The 26,045-nt window shown below is 39.1% G+C and overlaps 1 protein-coding gene and 1 long non-coding RNA gene across 3 annotated transcripts in view; one reads left to right on the top strand and one right to left on the bottom strand.

The window, feature by feature from the left end:
- Positions 1-26,045, bottom strand: part of Adgrb3 (adhesion G protein-coupled receptor B3) — a 708,652-nt gene that overhangs the window by 144,557 nt on the left and 538,050 nt on the right. Inside the window, exons 17-18 of the mRNA XM_059281371.1 lie at positions 3,847-3,973; positions 2,148-2,251 (exon numbers count right to left, since the gene is read on the bottom strand). Of these exons, the coding sequence (XP_059137354.1) occupies positions 2,148-2,251; positions 3,847-3,973 (231 nt within the window). The remainder of the gene's footprint in view (positions 1-2,147; positions 2,252-3,846; positions 3,974-26,045) is intronic.
- On the top strand, positions 1,848-24,683 carry LOC131926080 (uncharacterized). 2 transcript variants are annotated; one of them, XR_009383436.1, is made up of 4 exons: positions 1,848-1,917; positions 3,858-3,922; positions 20,943-21,014; positions 24,361-24,683. It is a non-coding gene; the product is annotated as an uncharacterized LOC131926080 (long non-coding RNA). The 2 variants fall into 2 exon arrangements; XR_009383437.1 differs by lacking the exon at positions 1,848-1,917 and adding an exon at positions 2,491-2,643.

The following is a 26,045-nucleotide window of genomic DNA, read 5'->3' as shown; positions in this document are numbered from 1 at the left end:
ATATAGCATATTATCTATAAAGTACCTCGCATGCTACCACATTTTAGAAATCACTAGAAAAGTTTTAACCCTACATATTTTTATTAGAGAACAAAGCAGGCAGATTCCCAATACTCTTAGAGCTGAACCAACATGTTTTAGGGTGTATGTACTTGGTGTTTATGAAGCACTTTGAATGAGTCACGCTACAAGATCCATTTAGAAATTCATGAGTCTGGACACTTCTTTCAAGTTGTAATTATTATTTCAATTCTCCTATGGAGAGAGGATGACCATTTAATTCTTAGGAATACAGATTTGTGCCGTTTCTTGGTACTCTTTTCTGTAACTTTCAACTTCAGGATAGGTTTTTGATAGACTCTTTAATGATTTTTCAGAAATTCCTAGAACTCTGTTGTAGTAAGTGACTGTCCTGCCATTTCTGAATTGAAGAACACTTCAGGTGGATCAACAAATGTATCATATACTGATATTGGCTGTGTGTGTGTGTGTGTGTGTGTGTGTGTGTGTGTGTGTGTGTAGAGAAAGAGAGGGGAGGGGTGGGACAGAAGCAGGAATTGACACATGAGCAGAAACTGTTGAAAATGGAATACAAGATTCCAATGGGATAAGAATTACAAAGTTATCAGGATTACCTAGTATCTTAGCCAATTGCTTCATTTTTAAAAAAGACATCGTCATTAACTTGATTTGGGAAGTTCGATTCTTCCAAGTCTGTCAGTTTGTTTTTCCAGGACAACAGCCTGATCGAGTCTCGAACATACAATTCTGTTATCAACAACGTCATCTCTACAGTGGGCATTTTTCAAGTTTCCTCTCTTCTACCACTCTTCCAATGTTTCCCTGCTGTCCCAAACTATCACGGTGATGAAGAACTTCTGTTATGTACCTGGGCCAAAATGTATACAGACTTTCTTCTCTCACAAAGCATGAATAATCCTAATATCTTTGACAATTTAGATATATTTTACAATTAATTCTTCCTTCCAAAAGAGTGAAAGCCATAATGGACAGTAATGTTTTATTTAAATGTCAATATTAATCTAAATAAGTATCCCTTATTGAACAGTAATTGATCTTTAATTTTTTCAGATGTTTGTATAAAGCCCTAGGTAAACATAAAAGTCTTTGAGGTAGGCACATCAACTTTTGCAATTTTAAATATATCAAATATTCAGGAAACAATAGGTAATTATCTGTATACTAATGTAATACTGCATTTTAGACCACCTTAAAAATGACAATGAGGGGTTGGGGATTTAGCTCAGTGGTAGAGCGCTTGCCTAGCAAGCACAAGGCCCTGGGTTCGGTCCTCAGCTCCAGAAAAAAAAAATGACAATGGTTATGAGGCCTTTAACTGCTAAAATTATAAAATCCATTTAAAAATTTGGTCACATGTTACATATACATTGTCAATACATGAGTAGCCATACCAAACCTCACAGACCCAATTCTTACTAGTATCCTAAACAATCACCTAGAAATTACTCAGAAAAAAAATATTAAATTTCTACAGATTATTAAATAGATGCAATTTAAAATATGAGAGAACAAAAATTTCCCAACATTTCCTTTTCATAGTTTTATGATATTCTTTTATCAAACTTGTCAAAATCTGACTCACAGCAAACACTGAAGTACATGACCTTTTGTAGAGAACACTGGGATTTTGTTAATGCTTTTAACATCAGAGAAGGTTTCACTCATTGTGCAGGACATACTGACAGCATGTTTGGCACTTGAGACCTGGATATCCTCTTCCTGTAGAGAGAACTTTGACTGTACCAATTAAGTTCTGAGGTTCCCCAGCAGCTGACATAAACAATACATCACAGAGAAGGAACTTGTGACATAAGAGTGTTGTGCTTACATGTGAAGAACGTGTTGAAACATAGAGGAATGTGAGCTAGAAGAAAGGTACGCCTGTGTGTTTTGTTTGTTTATTTTTTACCACAGACAAATAAAGGGAAGAAAGTTAGGTCAATACAGTTCCTGTGTGTTCCAGTTCTATTACAGAAGTTCCAATACTGCTATAAAAGTGCTGCTTTCAATATGTGAAGAAGACAGTGGACATGCGTCGTTGCATTCATTGTTTTCACACACAGACACCGAGGTCTCCATCTCAAGTCTACTCATTAACTACCTACCTCCATAGGGCTGCATAGACAACTGCTAGGGTAATCAAGGCAAGGCAGGAGAGGCCGCTGCCTACTATTAGAGTTACTGAAGGGGTCCCAGAAGATTCCATGACCTGTAAGTCAGGGGGGGAAAGGGAAAAGAAAGAGAAATTTTACATGACTAAAAATAAATTCTAGACTCAAGAGAAACTAAGCTATCACTCAAGAATAGCATAAATAGTTGTTATAGTTACCAGATAATTAACCACAGAACACTCAGTTCACATATTCTCAAGCTCTAAAAGGACTAATTCTAGCTCCCCTTTCTCTTACACTGTGAAGTCATAAAGTCTTCAGAGTTTAAAATGTTTGGTGACAGCCCATTACTTAAAGTTTTCTAAAGGACCCCAAACTACAACTTAATCATCATTCATAGGTGAAATTTTCTTTGAGAGAAATCTGAAGTAGCATGGTTTTTTTCCCCCTCAACTAAGTACAGTTTAGTCATTTTGCCATTGGACTCTTGGTAAGATTTACCTTGCTACTCTCATTTATAAATCATTATGTTATGGTACACAGTAACTGGAAAAAAAATGGAAACTTTCAGACTTTTGACAACTTTGTTTGGAGTCAAGTAATCTCACATTAAATTCTACTTGCTTGGCTTCCAAGTATACAGAAGAAAATGGGATGCTATACTTAAGACCTTAAAATATGTTTTTTTTTCCTATGAACAAAGTATGTGGAGATAATTTGCATAGCACCAGTATCAGTCCCTAAAGCCATGACCTTGAAAAATAAGCTTATATCTTTTAAAATCTTTTATATAAATAGTACAAACACCCACTGATCCAAATGGCTTCTTTTCTTAGACAGTAGCCTGACCATACCTAATGAAATCAACTGTTTTTCATAAATTTTTATATTAGAAGTTTGAAGCAATGCACTAAGTATGCCACAAAATCTGTATCAAATTATTAGTTATATGCATCATTAAAACAAGTAAAAGGAGTGATTATTTTTAGGCCAAGTTTAGGCAGAAAGTCACATTTTATCAGGATACTTATTTGTTATTATTTCTATTTTCTGTAAAATTTTCTCAAAATACATTTGGTGAGAACATCCTTTTTCTTTTGGACTGTTCTGTACAGCTCTCTGTTTCAGAAACTATTTCTTTTTTCTTTTTCTTTTTGCAAAAAATCTACATGCTTTTAAGGAATGCTTTTACAGTTCCAAACAACCATGTCTCCATGAAAACTTAATTTGATTTAAAAATACACATGTATCCAAGGACACCCTCAGAAAACCTGTACTGAAAATATCCAATGCAGATATGCAATGTGTTCAGCTCTAGTGTCTGGGGTCTTCTTTCTATCCTAACAGCACTGTCACAAATTCCCCCAGAACAGCTTTCCAGCTTTAAAATAAACGTTGAGTTGGCAATTATTTTTATTTGAAAGTTTGCAGAATATTAGTGATATCAGAGTACATCTTCAATACTATACTGCAAAAATAGCAAGTTATAAGACATAAAATTGAGTGGAATTTAGTTATCGCACACCAACTAGAATTCATTTCACCAAGCTACTGTAGCTGAGGAGAAGAACCCGATTTTTTGCCACCCTGAAACCTTTTCTATTTCCCCCTTTGAAATGCAGTTCCCTGGAGAAATACTCGCCACAATGTCCCTGCCTTTGCATTAAAGCCGTGTTTTCCCTTTGTTACTTACTATTTCTCTAGGTTGCTGAGCCAAAATGGCGAAGGTAGAGAGCCGATCACATAAGCATTTCGTATGGGATGCATCGGTAAGCACAGTTTTACATCCCTGGGTGGACCACGTTCCCAAAGACTCGTTCCTGCAAAGGGGGTGGAGGGGAGATCGGGATAAATACGCCTGACAGCCAAGTCCGTAAAGAAGAAAATGCAGTTTAATTGAGAGAATCGCCTACTGTAATTCCCGTACAGGAAAAAAAAAATCTACTTGTTGTTGAACAGGACGTAATTTAGATGCATCTCCAGTAATGCAAGGCGAGAGTGGGAAAAAAGCAAGCAGGCGGTGGTGAGGCGTGCAGGGAGCTGTCCAGCGCCGGCGGTGCTGAAATCAGGACTAGCTCTGTCCAGCCCTCTGCGAGGAACGGCGGCAGCAGCGGCACCAGCAGCCGCCGAACGTTGGCAGCCACTTGCTATGTTCATCGGATCGTTTCAAACACTCAGAGTGTAAAGAGGCTTTTCATATTTTCAGACCAGCTCTGATTCCAGGCCCGTGGTTTGGACCGTGAATGCTGCCTTTTTTTTAAAAAAAATGCGGATTTCTCCGAAAAGCCTGCCTAAAAGGTTACATAGCTTGGGTTGGGTGATAGGATCTTCTCCGCTGCTGGAAAGGGATTTTTTCTTCCCTTTAGAATTAGCTGCTGTGAAAATTTCACCCTGGAAACGGGAAGAGGCATCAGCTGGTTCCGACTCTCACTGCCTTTGCCTGGTATCCAGGGGAGGGGTGGGTTTCACATGTAAGCTTCCCATTCCACACTTCACTTAGTCCAATGCCTCTCTGAAGCCCTTAATATTTCTTCCCCTCAAGACTCTTTGTCCAGGCGCAGAAACACTGCGCTAATCCCGAGTCCACTGATTATTTAGAATAAACCCACCCCAAAGTCCAGCAGGATGGGGGAGGGGTCTGGTTCAATTTTTTTTTCCTTTGGTGTAGCCATTTAAAATGCTCAAGCATATGGTTTCTTTCCCACCCCAGCAGAACAATAAAAATGGTATCAACCTACGTCTTGTTAGTAGAGCTGGTGGCGATGGGGGAGAGCCCTGTCACCCCCTGCCGAACTACTCTATAGAAAGAGAGAAAAGCGGGGAGCTGCAAAGCTCAACCAATCAACTTTATTATAGTTACGCGTGCTCTGGCTAGAATGCACCAATTGTCACCGCCCCTCCCCCAGGCGTGGAAACTCTCCAGCTAGGAAACCTGTATGGAGGAGTGTATTTAAAATGTAAGCCAAGTTACTATACATGTTAAAAATGACTCTGAAACTTGAAGGAACAACAAAACAAAACAAAACAATCCCATGGCTTAGTGTTAGTTTCTATGTACTTGGGGTTTTGCCTTTTACATTTCTTGATGCCTCAGGCCACTGGGTTAAATGCTTACACAGTGTGTTTGAGATCAGTGAAGGTTTCTCTCTGTCACTTGGATGTCTAACTTAAGCTACAGAGTACAGTTTGCACTGTCCCATTTTGGTGTGTATATGCTGTGCCTTTTTCATATTCATGGGTTGAGATTTAAAAAAGGAACACACTATATTTGAGAACCATTAGGTAAAATTATGACCAGTTTTAATGAAAAATCTCAAAGTCTTGGCCACGTCAAAATTTTGTAAGTCTTCCATGATATCACTCAACCATGCCAAATTATATTTTAAAACTAAAGCTAGCTTTACTTCCAGTATAACTGTTTCAAATGATAAATTCTACCTAATCATAGGCATGTAGCAAACAACTTATTTCATTAGCTGTATGTCTCTTATCTTGTGTGTGTGTGTGTGTGTGTGTGTGTGTGTGTGTGTGTGTGTGTTGTGTGTAACCAACGATCAAGGCCAAATGAAAAACATTTATCTCAGCTGGTCAAAGTTCAAAGGAAGAAGATACACTTAAGAATATGACATGTTTTAAAACACTCCAACTGTGTTATTAACTATGGATGGCAGGTTTACTTAATGCAGTAACTGTCCTCTCAAGATGGAGTCTATTACTTATGACTTCCACAGGATGAATTTATGTCCAATAAATGAATCCAGTATCTTAACAAGGAAAAGACCTTTACTGGAAATAAGACCTCAAGGGAGACAACATTACATATGCATATACATGTAATGAGAGTTCATTGCTCAAGATATTAGCATCTATAGACTCTGAATGTCAGATGCAAAGTGTGGACTCAATACAGTGTTGCTAGACTCTGAACATCATGTAAATTTTACAAGACATCTTTAGAAAAGTGGGTCCATCTGCTTTTCTCTGTGCAATGATTGCATGACTGACCTCCCCTAGCCCCAGGCAAAATTGAGAGGTAACTAACTCTGGTTTCTAAGTGACAGCCCTTCACTCTTCCCTGTGCTCCTTCTCAACGTGCTCCATGTCTTTTTCATGTGTATCCTCTTGAGACTATATCACCTTTGACCTTTCTCTAAAATAGCACCTCTGTAATGACTTTATCTTATGTACAATAATGTATGAATTACTAAATATGGGTTATCATGCTTTTCCTTATTTAAAAGAAAAATGCAAAACACAATGTGCTAAATCTGGTATGAAGACGCCAGAATTTGGAAAAAGTGGTAGGAGAGATGATCTGAAAGGTGAGAGAGGAGCTGTCAGGTTCTACATCTGGTTACTATTAAAAGTTGAGTCATAAAAGAGTGATGTCATTCTGATGCTAAAGTATGTATCATTTTTCATACAACACCCTGCAATTTTATGACTGAAAACTCCTCTTTTGAGGGGGCAAGCTCCCACCTAGATCATGCTGGCTTCAAGATCCCTATGTAGCTGAAGATGACTGTGAACTTCTGGTACACCTGCCTCTACTTACTGGGATTACAGGCATGTGCCACCATGCCCAGTTTATACAGTGCTGAGGATTCAACTCAGAGCTTTGTGCATGCTGTATAAACACTAGTAACTGAGCTACATCTCTAACCCCAGAAAACACTTTAGTTGGTTTTCAATCACTAGTGTATCTCTAACTGTTATTATAAACCCTCTGGTATCTTTTGCCCATATTTTCAAACGTTCCAAGGCTTACTCTCACTGTAGAACACTCTTTGAAAGCATGGTACACATGTCTGATTGATTTCAAGGTTATATTGTAGAGCAAAGTGATAAGTGGTTGAGCTAATGTGAAGCAAAACAGCTGTCCTGTGCTGCATAGGACACGGTTTTTCAAACATGCTCACTGTTCTGGCCACCAAATTATTATTCCTGTGTCATAATTTGCCTGCTACAATAGAAGGTGTAACTGTTTTTTTTTTTTTAATTTATGAAGCTTAGGTTGTTATCACAAGGGAAACATCAGGTACAGTGAAATGTGTGTGAAATGTAAAGATAGAATATGAGTAACAGACCAATGATGTCAGAAGTAGATGCAATGATGATACAGGCAACTATATTATATCGAAACTCATACATTTCTTTTTCATAATGTCTTTCTGTACATCATGCAATTTTTTTTCAAATAGTCTTTAAACATAACTATGCTTGCAGAAATTCTACACAACCAGTGGATTCTTTGTTGGCTACACCTACATTCATCAGTGTAAGCTATTAGCTGTCACCTGCACATGTCTTTCTTCCTATTATTAGGCTGGCTAAAAGAAGGAGAACATTTTCCTGCCCCAAGGATTTAAAAGTGAACTGAAAATGCAATAGAATGTAAGAATAAGGAATCTAATTGTGTTTGCTTTATAACAATATTTATTTGAAGTCTTTATCCAATTTTGTAAACATCTACCTGGATGATTTTTGGATCTCAGTACTGGTGGCAATTTTAAAATTTATTCTTTAAAAAATATAGCATTTGCATATATCCTCTATTGCTTAAAATTACATAAAAACTAAATTGAAGGGGCAATTATCTTCTGATTGTTATAAAATCTGTTTAGTTTTTTTAAAAAAACACTAGCAAAATTTGTGGTGATACATTTCAAAACTGTTTCGGGATATTGTGGATTTAATCTTATGAAAATCAGTACAAATAGATATTCCACTTTATTATTCTACAAATCAGCCATCTTTTTTTTCATGTATCTCAGGATACTGTGTTTAATTGGAGTTAAAATTTAGGAAGTTTATTACCACCTAGTATATTGAGCCCACTTACTTAAAAATGGAAAGTTACAACAGTAACTTTTAATATAGAGTTTCCGATTACACTTCCTTCTCAGGAAGAGTTCTACCTTCTATACCCAGCATCACAGTAGAAAAAAGACGGCTTCAAGCAGATGAGAGGTAGCACTGCGTAGGTCCCTCCGAACAGTACATCTTCTGAAGGAACCCACTTTCTTTTTTTTTTAATTTTTATTTTTATTTTGTAATACAATTCAGTTCTACATATCAGCCACGGATTCCCTTGTGCTCCCCCCTCACATTCCCCCCCAGCTCACCCCCCCATTCCCACCTCCTCCAGGGCAAAATCTCCCCTGGTAGACTCAGTCCAGGTAGGTCCAGTCCCCTCCTCCCAGGCCGAGCTAAGCGATCCTGCATAGGCCCCAGGTTTCAAACAGCCAACTCATGCAATGAGCACAGGACCCGGTCCCACTGCTCGGATGCCTCCCAAACAGATCAAGCCAATCAACTGTCTCACCCATTCAGAGGGCCTGATCCAGTTGGTGACCCCTCAGCCATTGGTTCATAGTTCATGTGTTTCCATTCGTTTGGCTATTTGTCCCTGTGCTTTATTCAACCTTGGTCTCAACAATTCTTGCTCATATAAATCCTCCTCATTCTCGCTAATTGGACTCCCAGAGATCCACCCGGGGCCTAGCTATGGATCTGTGCATCCAGATCCCTCAGTAGTTGGATGGGGTTTCTAGCACGACAATTAGGGTGTTTGGCCATCCCATCACCAGAGTAGGTCAGTTCGGGCTGTCTCTCCACCATTGCCAGCAGTCTGTTGTGGGGCTATCTTTGTGGATTTCTGTGGGCCTCTCTAGCACTTTGCTTCTTCCTATTCTCATGTGGTCTTCATTTACCATGGTCTCCTATTCCTTGTTCTCCCTCTCTGTTGTTGATCCAGCTGGGGTGGGACCTCTTGAAACTGAGAAGCTTTTGTAGAGCAAAGGATACGGTCAACAAGGCAAAGCGACAGCCTACAGAATGAGAAAAGATCTTCACCAACCCCACATCTGACAGAGGACTGATATCCAGAATATATAAGGAACTCAAGAAATTAGACATCAAAATGCCCAACAGTCCAATTAAGAAATGGGCTATAGAACTAAACAGAGAATTCTCAACAGAGGAAACTCAAATGACTGAAAGACATTTAAGGAATTGCTCAACATCCCTAATCATCAGGGAAATGCAAATCAAAACAACTCTGAGATACCACCTTACGTCTGTCAGAATGGCTAAGATCAAAAACACTGAAGACACCTTATGCTGGAGAGCATGTGGAGCTAGGGGAACTCTCCTCCACTGCTGGTGGGAATGCAAGCTTGTACAGCCACTTTGGAAATCAATATGGCGCTTTCTTAGAAAATTGGGAATCAATCTCCCCCAAGATCCAGCTATACCACTCTTGGGCATATACCCAAGGAATGCTCAACCACACCACAAGAGCACTTGTTCAGCTATGTTCATATCAGCATTGTTTGTAATAGCCAGAACATGGAAACAACCTAGATGCCCTTCAACTGAAGAATGGATAAACAAAATGTGGTACATATACACAATGGAATACTACTCAGCAGAGAAAAACAATGACATCATGAGGTTTGCAGACAAATGGATGGATCTAGAAAAAATCATCCTGAGTGAGGTAACCCAGACTCAGAAAGACAAACATGGTATGTACTCACTCATAGGAGGATACTAGATGTGGAACAAGGATGACTGGACTGCTACTCACATCACCAGGGAGGCTACCTGGAAAACAGGACCCCAAGAAAGACACGGGGATTGCCCAATGATGGAGAAATGGAATGAGATCTACATGAACAGCCTGGACATGAGTGGGGGTAATGAAGGAATCCACTTTCTAATAGTTTGTTTCTAAGACTTAAGGGATTGACATTATTTCTTTAAACATGCATTGCATACAAAGAGTTATGTATAAATGGTTATTGTGATAAGTTGCTTATAATCTACAGATTTAGAGAGTTCTAATGAGAAACTGACCTTAATTCTGAATAGAAAGTCTTTGACTATAGTCTCTGCATTTTGGGACCCTGTAAATCCTGAGAGTTTGCTATCTGTAGCAATTGATACTATTGTCAAAACAGGATGAATCATAAAATCAGAGTTTTGCTGTTACCTAAGTGACCATTTAGCACATCGGTTTTCAACCCTTGTTCTTCATTAAAATCACACAGAAGGCTTCAAAAGCTGGCAGTGGGTGGGGTCTTGAGCATGATTATTCAGCACCACTGGTCTATCCTGAACACTTAGTTTTATGGATAAGGAAAACGAAGCAGTAAACTTAGGACACTTGTTTTAAGCAAGAATAAAAAAGCCAGGTTTGTTCTCTTATTCCCAGGCTAGGGATTTCTTTAAATGTATTTATATTTTTATTGTTATTGTTTTAAAATATGTGTAGGTGTGTGTGTGTTGCAAGTGAGTATTTGCACATGAGTGCAGGTGCCCACAAAAGCCAAATACATTGGATCTACTGGAGCCAGAATTGGAGTTCAAGTGGTTTGGACGTGACTTCTTAGGTTCTGGGAAATGGGTGCTATGGAAGAGCAACAGGTGCTCTTAACTGCTGAGACATCTCCCTAGACTCCTATTGATTTTCTTTTTAAATGTTAATTTTTTATCATAATATAAAGTCACAAGATTCCTCCAATTTCATCCTACTGAGTGGTAGGATTATAGCTGCAAGGTACCAGACCTAGTTTCTAATGTGTTTTAAAATAATATATAATAAAGCTGCCCTATGACATGTCTATGATATTATAAAAACCACATCTAAATATATGATATACATATGTATTTTATATATAAAGATTATATACATCTTGTTTGAATCCCTGATTTGCTGCTTTACACTTAGTAGAGACTTACTGAAAAAAATGTTCCATTAACTTAATGTTTTTTGGGGCAGTTTTAGGGAAGCTTTTTCCTCCAAGTTCACTGTCTTAGCTCTAATCTACTTGCTGTCCTTCAGAACCAGACAGACATAGAATCTGTGGAGTACCAGTGGCTCTTAACAGACTTATCTATTTGCCTCTGGCTTCAGTCATCATTTAGTGATAATCTCTGAAAGATTCAACATCTCTTTGGTAATTATGTTCATTCCAATCGAGAGGCCCATGTCAATACATGTTTATTGAATGATTTTCAAATGCTTGATGAGGGAGAAGACACATAAAAATAAATAAATGTAATTGTTTAAAGAAAACCGAAAGCCTGTTAAGGATGACTACCAGCAATCCTAGAATATGTTTCTGCATTATTAAGTCAACAAATTATTGCAGAAAATGCTGTCGGGTCTGCCCTCAACGTCTAAATCACCAGCATCTCTTGCTTGACTCAATCTGCTGCCTGGTGTTTTGTTTCCATTTTTGCCTCCTCTCTCAAGTCCAACCCAAGAAGAGGGGCCAGAAATATTCTAGTGTCAAACTATATCACTCAGTACAAATTCTGTCAATTATTTTTGTCTTTTTTATTTTTCATTTCCCACCTCCGGCTCACAGTGAAATACGAAGTCCTTACAATGGTCTGCAACCCCTGCACTGTTTTGCTCTCCACTGTCTCCCCACCACCATCTCTTAAACACTCATTTTTGCATGTCATTTCCAACTACAATGAGCTCCTTGTTGGCTCACGTTGGCATGCTGTGTTGGCTAGTCCCTCAGCTCAGAATGTACTTTTCAGTTGTAAATACACTGTTCCCTAACAGTGGGAAAGTCTCTGCCTTCACACATCCTATCTGACTCCTGGTCACTGACTAGACAGTGTGAGATAATAACTCTCCATCCATAGCCGGTTAAAAAAAATTGTACAGATTCTGTTTAATTCTGATAAATAGAGTTGTTGTAAACCAATGATACTCAGTTAGTTTGCTCTGTAACTGTAACATTGGAAAAAGTACTCAGTCTTTGAGATTCTCTTTGCTCTTACTCTGAGCTGTTGCCCATTGCACACATCACATTTGGTTTTCTTTCTTTCTTTCTTTCTTTCTTTCTTTCTTTCTTTCTTTCTTTCTTTCTTTCTTTCTTTCTTTCTTTCTTATTTATTTATTTTTAGGTTTCTTTTTATTTTTTATTTTTCCGCCAGGCGCAAAGTGCACGCCTTTAATCCCAGCACTTGGGAGGCAGAGGCAGGTGGATCTCTGTGATTTCAAGGCCAGCTTGGGCTACCAAGTGAGTTCGAGGAAAGGCGCAAAGCTACACAGAGAAACCTTGTCTCGAAAAACAAAACAAAACAAAACAAAAGATTTTTTTTTTTTTTATCATTTTACATACTAACCACAGATCCTATCCCTCTCTCATCACTGCCCCCCCCCCAGCCTTCCCACCACGAACTCTCCATTCCTTCCTCCAAAAGGGTAGGGGCTCGCATGGGGAGCTGACAAAGGCTGATACATTCAGTTGAGGCAGGATCAAGCCCCTCCCCACTGCATCAAGGGTGAGCAAGGTGTCCACCATAGGTAATGGGCTCTAGAAAGCTGGTTCATGCACCAGGGAGATATCTTGATAGAGGGAGACATTATGGGGTTAGGGAGAAACCTGGTGCTAGGGAAATTCCCAGGAATCCACAAAGACAACTAGACTACTAGCCATAGTGGAGAGGGTGCCTAAACTGGCCTACCCTGGTAATCAAATTGGTGAATACCTAACTGTCATCACAAAGCCTTCATCCAGGAACTGATGGAAACAGATGCAGAGATCCACAGCTGAGCACCAGGCCGAGCTCTGGGAGTTGAAGAAAGGGAAGAGGTATTATATGAGCAAGAAGGGTCAAGATCATGATGGAGAAATCTACAGAGTCAACTGAACCAAGCTCCTAGGAACTCAGGAACTTTAGACTGACAGCTGTGGAACCTGCATGGGACCAGACTAGGCCCTCTGCATATGCGAGACAGTTGTGTATCTTGGTCTGTCTGAGGGGTCCCTGGCAGTGAGATCAGGATCTGGTGTATGAGCTGACTTTCTGGAGCACATCTGATTTTCATATGGATACAACTCATACTGAGCTTCACAGATGATGGCATGTATTCACAAATTGAACCTTGCCTCAAGCACTTCAATTGGTATCATTTTTCCAACAGCTCAGACGATCATTAGAATCTTTTGCACTAAAGCAATTTTAAGATACAATGCTCTTGCATAGTATCAATTACAGTATAATATAAGTACAACTTTTATATGCACTAGGAAACCAAGAACCTTTGTGTACCTTTACTGAAATGTTGGCTTTACTGTAATGATCGGAACCATTCATAATATCTTAAATTGAGTGTTTTAAACCCAGCTTTGGTGGACTTCGATATTAGATTATAAATTTTATGTTTATTTCTGTATTCTGATTCCAAAATGGCCATTGACACGCACAGGGCAGCTGCTTAATGGATATTTGTTGAGTGAACATCTAGTACAGATTTTGACTTATATATAGATGGACGTTCTTACATAATTCATTTATGTATGACTTAAAACAAATATTTGCCCCCTCCCCCAGGCAATGGGCTAAGTCATTTTGGGGGTGTTACAATTCCACTTTGCCTTTTGGCACTTGAGAGCCACCACAGACATTTTCTTTCAGGTACAATTGTCGCTGCCATTTTGTCATAAAATACACATTGAAACCAAGAATATGTCACTCTTGCGATAACCCAGTATCACTTACAAGAATGGTGGCACCGGTTTTATTGCCAGGAACATTTTTTTTGTAACTGTTTTAAATTAAAAATAATGAGATCAGAAAGGAGTGGGGCACAACATTCAGGAAGATAGGTTATAAATATGTATAAGTGCTTCATCATGATTTATTAATAATTAAAGGTTAAAATATGCTAGCTGTCACAATTAATTATGCAATAAGCAAATAATAATAATAATCCTATTAATGAAAATAACACCTAACATTTTATTGAGTATCTACTCAGTATTAGGTACTCCAGTGGAAACTTAAAACATATTTTTAAAAAATGCTTTTTAAAAATCTTTTTTGCTAATCAGATGGTGGTGGTGTACACCTTTAATCCCAGCACTTGGGAGGCAGAGGCAGGTGGATTTCTGTGAGTTCAAGGCCAGCCTGGGCTACAGAGTGAGATCCAGGCCAGCCAGGGCTAAACAGAGAAATCCTGTCTCAAACAAACAAACAAACAAACAAACAAACAAAAAACACCAAACCATAAATAAATAAAAATAAACAAATAATTCTTAAACTGAATGGTACATGGTGGTGAGAGATGCCTGGTGATGATAGTTTTAGCTACATGGAAGGCTGCAAATAGAGGATCATTTGAGTCCACAAATTTGACAACGAACTAGACAACAATAAAGTGAGCTTCCTCTATCCCATCTCAAAGCATTGAAAAAAAAATGCTGTTTGCACATAGAAAAACCGGGACAAATGGAGCTTCTGCCTCCATCTAGGATATGAAGACATGAGCAATAACAGTTTAAAGTTGCTTCAATCTCTCAGCCTAGTGAATATGCCTACATAAGGCCTGGAATGCCTATCTTTGGTGCTATTGTTTTGTCTTGAAAAGAAATAAATGGAGTCAAGAGGCTGTGACTTTCCTAAGGACACCCAGATGATACCCGGCTGTGCCAGGATTTGAGGCCAGGATTTGAGTTCCCCATCCTCTGTTCTGTCAGCATGGGGTAACACAGTGAGAGAGCACAGCCAAAGTTAGAAACACAGGGAGAATATTCCAAAAGGGGAAAAGAATATTGAGAACTAAAATCCAGTAGAAAAAAGAAAACATACGGGGAGGATTTCATGAACAAAGTGATTGGTCGAAGGTCAAATTATAGATGTAGTTTAAGAATGGTTATTGTGAGCATGGAGGAGGCTACCGAGAACACTGAGAGAACAGTAGAGAGAGAGGTCAGACAGAAATTAAATTGCTGGAAGTTACAAAAAGACCTGTGTGACATCAAAGAGTTCAGCAACAGAAGGGAAAAGACTGCACACAGGTCAGGTAACCCAAAATGAAATCTTTGTGAAATCAGCCTTTCCTTCATGGTGGTGTGTTATTTACTTGTCTGCTGCTGTGATCAAACACCGTGACCAAAGGCAACTCATCGAAGAGTTTATTTGGTCTTTAGGTTCCAGAGGGATAGGAGTCCATCATCACAAGGAGACAGGACAGCAGGAGACAGGCATGGCAGCAGCATTGGGAGGCTTAGAGGTCACATCCTCAACCATAAGCACAAGCAGAGAGTGAAGTAGAAGAGAGGTGAGGATTGAAACTCAAATCCCGACCCAATGGTGCACTTCCTGTCGCAAGGCTACTCCTCCTATCACTTCCCCAGACAGAGATGCCAAGTGGGGACCGAGTGTCAAAATGCCTGAGCCTACAGAGGAGGGCATAGTCTCACTTAAGCCACAAGAGGTATCAATATCCTAACATCTCGAGATGTGGACTAAACGGTCACCAAGAAATAAAAATAAGAGGCAGCAAGGAAGAGAAAGAACTTTCCAAATTGATTCAGAGTCATAATCACAATGATAATGTTAAAAAGGAGAGAGAAAAGTTATCTTGTATGGAAACTACAATGGGAAGAACATCATTTGTTTTTCAATAAGATAGTAGAAAATCCAATATCAAAGTTTCATTATGCCACTCTTGCTTTTCTCAGAAATTTCTAAAACTTTTGTTTTGCTCATTTTATGAGGCACAATTTGGACTGTGGATTTTAAAAAAAGAAGAAGAAAAATCATTTGGAAATAGAAATTTTAATGACACTGAAAATGTTGGTAGATTTCAGCTAACTGAAGTTTGAATGGCAAGTCTAATGAACCACAAAATATATTTTATTTCTATACATAGCTAGAGCAAGCAAGACTTTCAAAGTTGTTTTTGAGTGCTGAGTGTAGGCAGGGATAGGCAATAAATTATTTTATTTATTTTCAAAGCGTTATAAAATGCTTTGGACATTGAGTGTTAGCTAATCTCAAAATCACAAAACAATTCACTCTATTTGGATTTATTTCCCTCAAAAAAGCTGTTTATCTGGGCTGGTAACCAATTTTTAGCCTGACATAATTTGCAACAGCTGAGATGCACAACCCTGAAAAAGCAGAATTATTGAAATAAAATAGAACACATTTAAACATATGCTACTTTCCCCACTACTTAATAATCTGGACAAAAAGCCAGTCCTGGATTTGAGTAGACCATTGTAAAATAATAACAAAGTGCATCCAAGGTCCCACTAATTTAATATCAGCTCACTCATTTCCTGACCCTAATGGTTTATACTTCATATTCTTTTTGTACAGGATTAATCCCAACTTTAATACACATAGTAAAAAGAGTGGAAATAAATTTGAAAAGACAATACTGGTTGCCTCTGGGTACTGAGTTACAAGTATTATTCTTTGCTCTTTTATAATTTTTAGGTTTTTCTGTTTATCCTAAGTAACTATATTATCATTATCACCAGAAACTCTTGAAATTCAAAAAAAGGAAAAGGCTTTAATCCCAGCACTCAGGAGACAGAGCCAGGCAGATCTCTGTGAGGTCAAGGCCAGCCAAGTCTACTGAGCAAGATCCAGGACAGGCACCAAAACTACACAGATAAACCCTATCTTGAAATATCAATCAATCAATCAATAAAGAAAAAGGAATAAGACAAAATCAGGCTAATATCTGAGTGATAGTGTGCATTTGTAGAAAATAAATTTCTTCTTAAGGACTTTTATGACTTAAACCAAATTCCTCCTTCACAAGAAAGTTAAAGATGTATCTTAAAAGGAAATATTAATATGTCTTTCAAAAGGTACATAGCATTCTATGTGGATTAGGGATATGAGTATTCCAATATTAAATAGGGTCTCTTTTATTCTCAAGTGTTAAGTTATTTTGTAGTATGTGGATATTTTCTTTTATACCACAGTAAGGTTTATGGTGTGTTGAAGTGATATAACAATAGTTTGGTTCACAGATTATGACTTATTTTATTCCCATTGATTACATATGATGACACCATCAGAAAATGATCTTTTTTTTAGTTACACAAATAATCTTTACCCATTTATGGTGATAAGGCAAACAGATATCTTTAAAATATGTCTGTTATTTTGAATGTCTAGGAAACATACCTGGTAAAACAGACTGTACAGGTCTAGATGCATTAAGGCCAACCATTTCTCAAAACATCTGTGCTACATACCTTGGAAAGAGAGTACAAAAGCTGTGGCTTTTCCCATGATACCTTGCAACTCTAGGGCAACTCACTACATTGGTAAAACCTTAACTATCAAATACATGTTGGAAGCATTTTCACAAAGCAGCAAAAGTTCTAGCTATGATGCCCAACAGTCTTTGATGAGCTAAGACGTCATAACAGCAAATTCAAAGAAATCACTAAGCAAGTATTTCAGAAGCCTCATGGTCATTACATACATGTGCACATGCCTGTAACATTTACCCAAATCTGGAAAAGGAGTTGTAGTTCTAAACAACTTGTTGCTAAGACAAGGAATTGAAGGGCTAGTTAAGGCTGTAGCCTTGAGTCACTCGACATCTTTATATATTAGTTCTGCGAGGGCCAAGAAAATGCAGTTGGTCTATCAAAATCACTTTAAAAAGAAGTTGGGAGGGTAGATCTTGAGATAACTATTCTTAAAAAAATACGACCAATTATTGCCTACAATGATAATGCAAAAAAATGTTCATTGGACATTTTATTTAGTTGAAATGACAATTTGAATGCAACCATATTTTTTTAACTGTGAGCAGGGGTCCCAAGTATTAGAGAGATGTGTCTGTGCTCACACTGTTTTGTCCATTTTGGGAACCTGGGTGTTAGTGGAGAGGGAACAGAGATGAGTGGAGCAGCTGAACAGAACAGGGCATTACTATTCACAAACACGCAGAAATAAGACAAAGTGAGGTCTAAATATCCTGGTAAAATGTTAACTAAGAAAGCAATAGGCCACCCAAAATGAGTGCTTCACCACAATGTATCTAAAACTAACACATTAATTTTATATTAATCCTAATATCCCTCATTTGCAAGTATTGAATTCTTTGAAGAACTAATCAATACCCCAGCACTGCAGTGTTCAAAGTGAAATAGCTCATTCAATACAAGCCAGGATGTAAATGTTTTTTACTTACTCCATAATAGAGATAAGTTCAACCCAATGAAAAGTTGTAACAATGGCTTCAGCAAATACCAGAGACAATTCTTACTTTTCCCCCCTCTAATTTAAATCACATTTGGATTTGCTTGTGGTCACTTTCAAAAGCACTTCCTCATTTTCATCTCTGCTGTAGCCACTGTAGAGTCTACAGGACAATAAATGTCCTTCTCTTGCACCAAGTTTTTATCAGTTGTTTTTAAAGTCATAACTGTGGGCCAGGCCATAGTGGCACATGACTTTATTCTAGCACCTGGGAGGCAGAAGCAGATAGATCTCTGAGTTTGAAGCCAGCCTGGTCTACAGAGTGAGTTCCAGCATGGCCATTGCTACACAGGGAAACCTTGTCTCAGAAAATCAAAGTAAATAAATAAAATAAAACTACAACTGTGACAATAAGAAACTTGTTTTCTAACTTCATCTGAGCCACTAGAGTACTGCCACCTAGAATGTGCCCCTGTCTAACCTGGAATAGTTGTCCCCATTACCAACTAGACACTTGCTTATTATGCTTATCAAGAAGTTCAACAGGATGTGACCAAGAAACTCAACAGGATGAATATCCTTGTCAATTATTTATTTACTAGTTCTATGTGTCAAGCATTATTAAGAATAATGAAAACGAACTGGGTGTGATGGCTTCTGCCTGTAATCAAAGCATGAGGGCGTAAGGAAGGAGGAATGCCATAATTTGAGGCCAGTTCTGGGATAAATACTGAGTTCTAGGCAGCCTTAGCCATTGTGTGAGGTCCCATTTTAAAAAAAAAAAAAAAAGAAAAGAAAAGAAAATCAACCAACCAAACACCCCTCCAAGCAGAACAAAACAAAAACTTAAAAAAAAAAAAGGTCTATAAAAAACACAATATATCATCACACCATCACAGCATAATGTTATTGGTAAGGACATTATGTTTGAGTATCAGGCAACATGAACAATTTTTTTTATCAGAATTCTCTGGGGAGGGGTGGAGATGTGGCTCAGATGGTAGTGTGCCTAAGATGCCAGAAGCCCTGGGTCTGAACGCTAGCATTGCTTACTCGATAGAGCAGAACAGGTCTGTGATTGCAGGGTTCAGGAGGTGGAGAAGAATCAGACATTTAAGGTCATCATGGGCTATACAAAGTCACATGAAAATGTCTCCGGTAATATCAGAGTCTAGGGGGAAGCACTTACATTTTATAGAAATGAGTAATTAATACCATCTATGAAGAAAAAAAGAAAACAGAACAAAAGAACTAATTTTAACTGAGTTCTTTGAGTTACTATAAACATACCGAGAAGCAGAATCTTGAGTTAGCAAATATGCTTGGGATTCTAGAACTACACATCCAACGGCTAAATGATGTGTTAAGTCATGGGTGGTCAGCATAATATCTGAAGAAAAATTATATACCACCAGGGAAAAGAATCTATGTCATATCCTGGCATGAAATGCAAAGGATGTAATCTTGCCATCCTCAAACACTACCATTACCAATAGAATACCAATGGAAGCCTTTCATTCAAAGTTTGGAAATGTGCATTTTAAAATAATAACCTGAGAAGCATGACTCCCAAAATTATACATAATATTTCATGACATATTGAATTTTATAAACTTCTGCCTTTGGGGAAACTTTAAGATAGATCTCTTGTGGAGAGTTCATAATTTACTTACTCCCTCTAAACAGTAAAATGTTGTCTTTGTTGTAAAATGGTGAATGAGAGGTCTTAGTGGGTTTGAGCCAAGGTGCCCAGTGGGTGAGGGAGACATGCCATGCAGGAGACAGTGGGTGTTGGGCAAGGAGTCATAGAGGAAAGTCACTCACACTATGCAGGCAACACCCACATGGAAAGTTTTATTATTAAAGGGGGTGGGAGGGAATGGAGAGAAGGGGAGAAAGAGAGGGAAGGAGGGAGAGAGAAAGAGAAAGTGGAGGTGGCAAGAGAAAGAGAGAGAGAGAGGGAGGGAGGGAGGAAGGGTGGGAAGAAGAGAAAAGAGGAAGGAATTTTTCTTAAAGGGGACTTTATGTAAGATAACATGGTCAGGACTCTGGGCGGGTCTCCAAAGGGCAGGTCTGAATGCTAATGTTCCCTAACAGTCTTAGTTAGGGTTAGTATTGTGCTGAAATACCATGACCAAAGCAACTTAGGGAGGAAAGGATTTATTCTGCTTATTCCACATCACATTTCATCATGAAAGAAAGTTAGGACAGGAACTCAAGCAGGGCAGGAACCCGGAGGCAGAAGTTGATGCAGAGAACATGGAAGGGTGCTGCTTACTTATTAGCTTGCTCCTCAGAGCTTGCTCAGTCTGCCTTTTAATAGAACCCAGGACCAACCACCAGCTCAGGGATGGCACCACCCACAATGGGCTGGGCCCTCTCCCATTGGTCATTAAGAAAATGCCTTGAAGCCAGATCTTATGGAGGGCTTTTCTAAATTGAGGTGTTTCCCTCCCCCCCTACTCCCCACTCCCACCCCTTTTCAGATGACTCTAGCTTGTGTCAAGTTGACATAAAACTAGCCAGGACTGATGTTAAAAGAAATGGTAGAAAAGCAGTTTCTGCTGACTGGTTGGAGTCCTCAGACATCCCTAAAATTCCCTACTACCCACCTAACCACTGAGTGATTTGCCAAGATAAACTTTTGACTAAACAGTCACTTGACCACAAAGTAATAGTCAGAAGGCATTGGGAGTCCATGTCGAATTCCATAACTAATGAGAGTGCATGCAGAATAGAGTAATAAAGAGGCAGGAGCATTTATAAAACGGTTATATAGTATGGCTTTTTATTTTTCAGATTCCATGCAAGGTGATTTGTCAAATTTGATGGAAAATTTGAAAGAGCAAAAGTGCTTTAATGAACTTACTGGTAAGTGAAATGAAGATTTTTTTTTTTTACACATCAATGTAGATGTCCTAAAATACTTTTATAATTTGAAGAAAATGGACTTTCACCTTCCTGATTTGAAAACAAAAATTGAATGTTTTACTCTCTCTCTCTCTCTTTCTCTCTCTCTCTCTCTCTCTCTCTCTCTCTCTCTCTCTCTCTCTCTCTCTCGGTGTGTGTGTGTGTGTGTGTGTGTGTGTGTGTGTGTGTGTGTGTGTGTGTGTTTGGTAACATGCCATGGATTGAGACTTTTAAAGACTGGAAAAAAAAATCCAAGTCTTGTCCTCCAGTGTAGAGTCAAGTCCACACCTCACCTACACTGAGCACCTATTAAGAAGACTGTAAAATCTATACTCCAATTAGAAATTGTAGGATCGTGACCAGTGCTCTGGTAACATGCACACAGAAAGAAGTACAGAAACCCATTTCTCAAAAAGCCTAAAGAAGCCGGGTGGTGGTGGTGGTGGTGGTGGTGGTGGTGGTGGCGGCGGCGGCGGCGGTGGCGGCGGCGGCACATGCCTTTAATCCCAGCACTCTGGAGGCAGAGCCAGGCGGATCTCTGTGAGTTCAAGGCCAGCCTGGGCTACCAAGTGAGTTTCAGGAAAGGTGCAAAGCTACACAGAGAAACCCTGTCTCGAAAAACACAAACACAAACACAAACAAACAAACAAACAAAAGCCTAAAGAAATACACGTTGCAATATAAAGAGGTGCGTCCTGTCTCCTTACTGCCATGCTGTTTCTCTCCCCTCTTCCTGCCAGCAGGCTGATACTTCAGTTAATCAATAAGGCAGACAGTGAAATTTCGTGGTTCAAGGACAGCACTGAACCCTCAATGGTGTAATTAACATTTTAATGAGCAGTCAAAGCCTTTTGTGTTTTGGCTCTTAACGGCATTTGTCTCTTGAGTGGATCTCAGTGTTTTGAGCTCAGAAGACAAGGGGATTCCTTCAGTGAGATTTTTAAATGTGATCACCAAGGCCATAGCTTCCTGGCCTCCTGCTTGCTCCATTGTTAGGGAAGTTCTCTTGTGGTTGAGTGGGTCACATGACAACCCAATGTCACTTTTCAGCTCTGGTTTCTATTTTAGCATTTGCAGACACTGCAGCCACAACACTGACATTTCTGGAGTGGCTAATATTCTGTAAGGGACCAAGTCACTGTGAGTTCTCATTTGTAAGGTACAGTGGGTTAACCGCTATATGGGAAACAAAACAATAAACAAGAGGAGGGATTGGATAATGCTTGTAATTTAATTATTTGGAAATCAAACTTTGCATAATACTCCAATGGTACTAAATTTCTTTGTTGGAGACAATTTTGAAGGTCATTAAAAAAATGATTTCTTTGGAGGCTTCAGAAAATAAAAGTATATAAAAGCTAAGTACCAGTGTATAGAAAACCACTTTTATTTCAGGATAAAAATCCTCCCAAAATATCAAACACCAATCTTCTTGTTTTCATTACTAGGCAAAACAAACAAACAAACAAACAAACACTGTCAGGAGAAAAATTCCTATGGGAAAATTTTAAGCATCTCAAATTAAGGCTTCTAATAACAAAGCCTGCCCTGTCATAGGTGATACACCTCCACAGGTATAAACCTGGCCTGCTCTTGTCATCATACTTCACTCCTGGCTGTTCTAGGTCCAGTACTAAAATGCATAGTACATACACTGTGAAGGCAATACAGACCCCATCTTAGGTAAGGGCCACCATCTTAGACCACCTGCTGTACTCAGTTCCAGGAAGGACCTCAGGAATGTGCCATGACAACTCGAACAGATACAAAACAGTATGCTCCTTCAGACATTCTGTCTGTGGTTTATGGCCCTTAAAGATATCGAGATCATCCTGCTGAGCAGTCCAGATAATCCTGTTCATCAGGCTGTGGTTCCCCACCCAATAGTTTCAAATGTGGCTTCACACCGAAAGTCTAGACTAATAGTTTCCAAAAATCACCTTGCCCCATATCCCTTCTATCCAGTCCCAAGCATGTAATTCCCGGCTTGTGGTTTTTCCCTATAAAAACTCTCTACACGTGGGCGCATGGCCACCACCACATTTCCCTCTATCTGCCTGGCGGTGGCCCAGGTTGAACCTGACAATAAAAAGACCCTTATGTGCTTCCATCAGAAACCCACTCCTTGGTGGCCTCTGGGTGTTTTGCAAAAACTGGTACAACAACACATCACACTATAGGGCTTATTGTCATTAGGTAACAGTGGAGAATCATAATTTTTGACATATTTTCCCAGTAACAAGAAAGTCTAACTTGAGTTTTCACTGAAGAAGATGTGGAATGCAATGAGTATAGAAAGCCTTTTAGACTTGTAAAAACAGCTTAGTCAGGATCCCCACTACACCCAAGGCTGCACCTGATAACCAGAACACAGTGACATCAGTCCTTCAAGATAACCAGATATAGTCCTAGAAGCCCAGGATGCCTACTGGACAGTATATAAGCAGAGACTAAGAGCATTGCTCTGCTCTGCACATCTGGAGAGACGCCACCTTGATCTGCCCTTGATGAAGAGTCTCCCCTAGGATCTTGAACCCTGAATCGGAGGCTTCTTTGAGAGACTGGACCTGACATTCAGCTCACACAGGTGAGAAGCCTTGGGAAGATAGGAATTTAGAATGTGAACCTTGTGTGATGACCCTCTGCATAATAAAATATAACTTTTGCTATACTAACTACATGCATCTACCTCCTTTTTGGAGATGTGGACATTAATAAATCCACTTAGATACTGAAGCGGCTCAACCACTACTTTAATTTTGCTTACTGACTCAGTCATAAAACCAAGGACACTGTGCACATCTACCTGTGAGTTATGTAATCCTTTGGGAGCTACAGACTCCAGTCATGTTCCTTGTGTCCTTCAGTTCTGGTTTTCTGTTAACATGTAAAAATGCCTGCATATTTAGTTGACTGATTTTATGAATAGTTGTCATATGGTATCTGTCACAGATGCAGACTTTATGTTGAGAAGGGGACTCCAAGTTCCCCACAGAGAAGCAGATGACAACATAACATTCTCAGATAGGAACAGCCTACTCTGTAGCTAACTATCAACGATTCATAGACAGCTCCATAAAAGCAGAGATTTCCCCATTGAGGATACATTTTCGGAAGACTGGTGTGAAGATTGTTTAGTGTCACAGTGGAACATAAAACTGACTTTGCTAATAGCAGACTTCCAACTCTGCAGTGTCAAGACAAAAACAAATTACCTGTGTTCAAACATCTCTAAATGAGGCCATTAAATGATGGTTTAGAGTTTAACTGTGCTCGTTTTGTTTTTTGTTTTTTTTTTCCGGGACAGACTCAGATGGGAAACAGCCTTGAGAAGCAAAACATCCTGAAGCAGTCATGTTCCCGTTTCAGTGTGAAGTGTCCCCCACTGGCTCATGTGCTGAATGCTTGGTTCTTATGGTCCTATTTTGGGAATTTCTGGAAACTTTAAGAGGCCGCCTTCACTGGAGAGAGTCCTAGGGTATAGATCCTGGAGGTATCCTTCTTCTCCTGCCTATCTGCCTCCTCCACATGCTCTTGCTTTTGTGATGTTCTACCTCACCACAGGCCCAGATAAATGGAGATGATGAAACCTCAAAAACTGTGAGCCCAAATAAATTGATCTTCCTCTGTGCTGTTCTCTCGGGTATTTTGGCCACAGTTATGCAAAACTAAATACAAATAGTTTCACATGACTAAAGCGGCTTTTGTAGCATCAACATAAGAGAAATGCTGTTAGAAGTCTATAGCAGCATGCCCATGTGATGGTGATCTTATCCTATGAACTAAATGCAACTTTGGGAAAAGATTCATGTACTCCACTATGTGTGATGACACAAATTCTCCTTAGCTCAAGTTTAGTCTAGTGACAGTGACTTTCCTTCTCTTCCAGATTTCTCGGTACCTAATTAGGCTCCTTTAGCTACCAGATTTGTAGAACAAAGTCTCTTATAAAAACAGACGGAGGATCTACAGAAAGTCAAGCACAAGAGAGGAAGAATTTGCTTTGTGAGGCCCTCTGTCTTTGAACTAATAGCAAGTGCAAACATCTTATGGTATTTATTTATTCATATCTTGAGAATTAGTGTCTGTTTCCTATCTTATGCGGCAAGTTAAAAAAGACTGCTACTCATGATTTTTCAGCTTGTCTTTTCTTCTCTTCTTCCTTCTTTCCAGAGAGACAAAGTACAGATGAACAGAATTCTGGTTTCTACACCTAAACCAGTGCATAATCTGCTAGGCGCTGTGGCTTATCTAAAATCCCAATGCAAAAGAAATATTAGAGATGGGCAAAAGTTACTAACAGAGCTTAAGATTGAGCTGTTAGTTAAAATATGAGTTACTCCTTTGCTAGCAGAATTAGTCTTGACACTAATGGGTTCCACATATTCAGCTGTATGTATCTACGGAAACTTAGAACAAAAGGTTTCATATTAATATCACAAAGGCTACTTCCTTTTGAGCTGTAAGATTGGGTTGCTCTATATCATTCTTACAGATGGAAATAAGAGTTGCAGATATTCACCCAAGTCATTAATGTTGTGTGCACAAGTATCCATTCCAGACCTTCTTTCTTGGATACTAGAGGGTGGTACTTTAAAATAAGCTGTTCTGAGACAAACTACATATCACCTATTTCAGACCTGTTCCTTTTCTAAAAGGAGAAAACCTGTACAGAAATGGGTGGAAGTAGCTATCTCTCTAAGTCTTATTAATTCTTTCAGGCTTCAGTGTTAACTCATGTAATCCTTAGGAAGGAGCCCAGGACCGAAAGAGAGAAACCTGACAGCAAAACCTGACTGTAAACGGAAACGAATCAAGGTTTTTATTCATCCAACAGCTCAAATGAGGGAACATGGCAACACATCTTTCACCTGTGACTGTGTCTTTCTAGCAAATCAAGTCCCAGCTGTACCCATGTGGGGACACACTGTAGCCCTTGAGCTACTGAGCAATGTCATACTTCCTCTTCCTGAGCCAGGCTACCTTGAGCAG

The sequence above is a fragment of the Peromyscus eremicus genome, chromosome 16_21 (assembly GCF_949786415.1).
Source record: "Peromyscus eremicus chromosome 16_21, PerEre_H2_v1, whole genome shotgun sequence".
Lineage (NCBI taxonomy): Eukaryota > Metazoa > Chordata > Mammalia > Rodentia > Cricetidae > Peromyscus > Peromyscus eremicus.
This window is presented reverse-complemented; position numbering and strand designations above follow the sequence as displayed.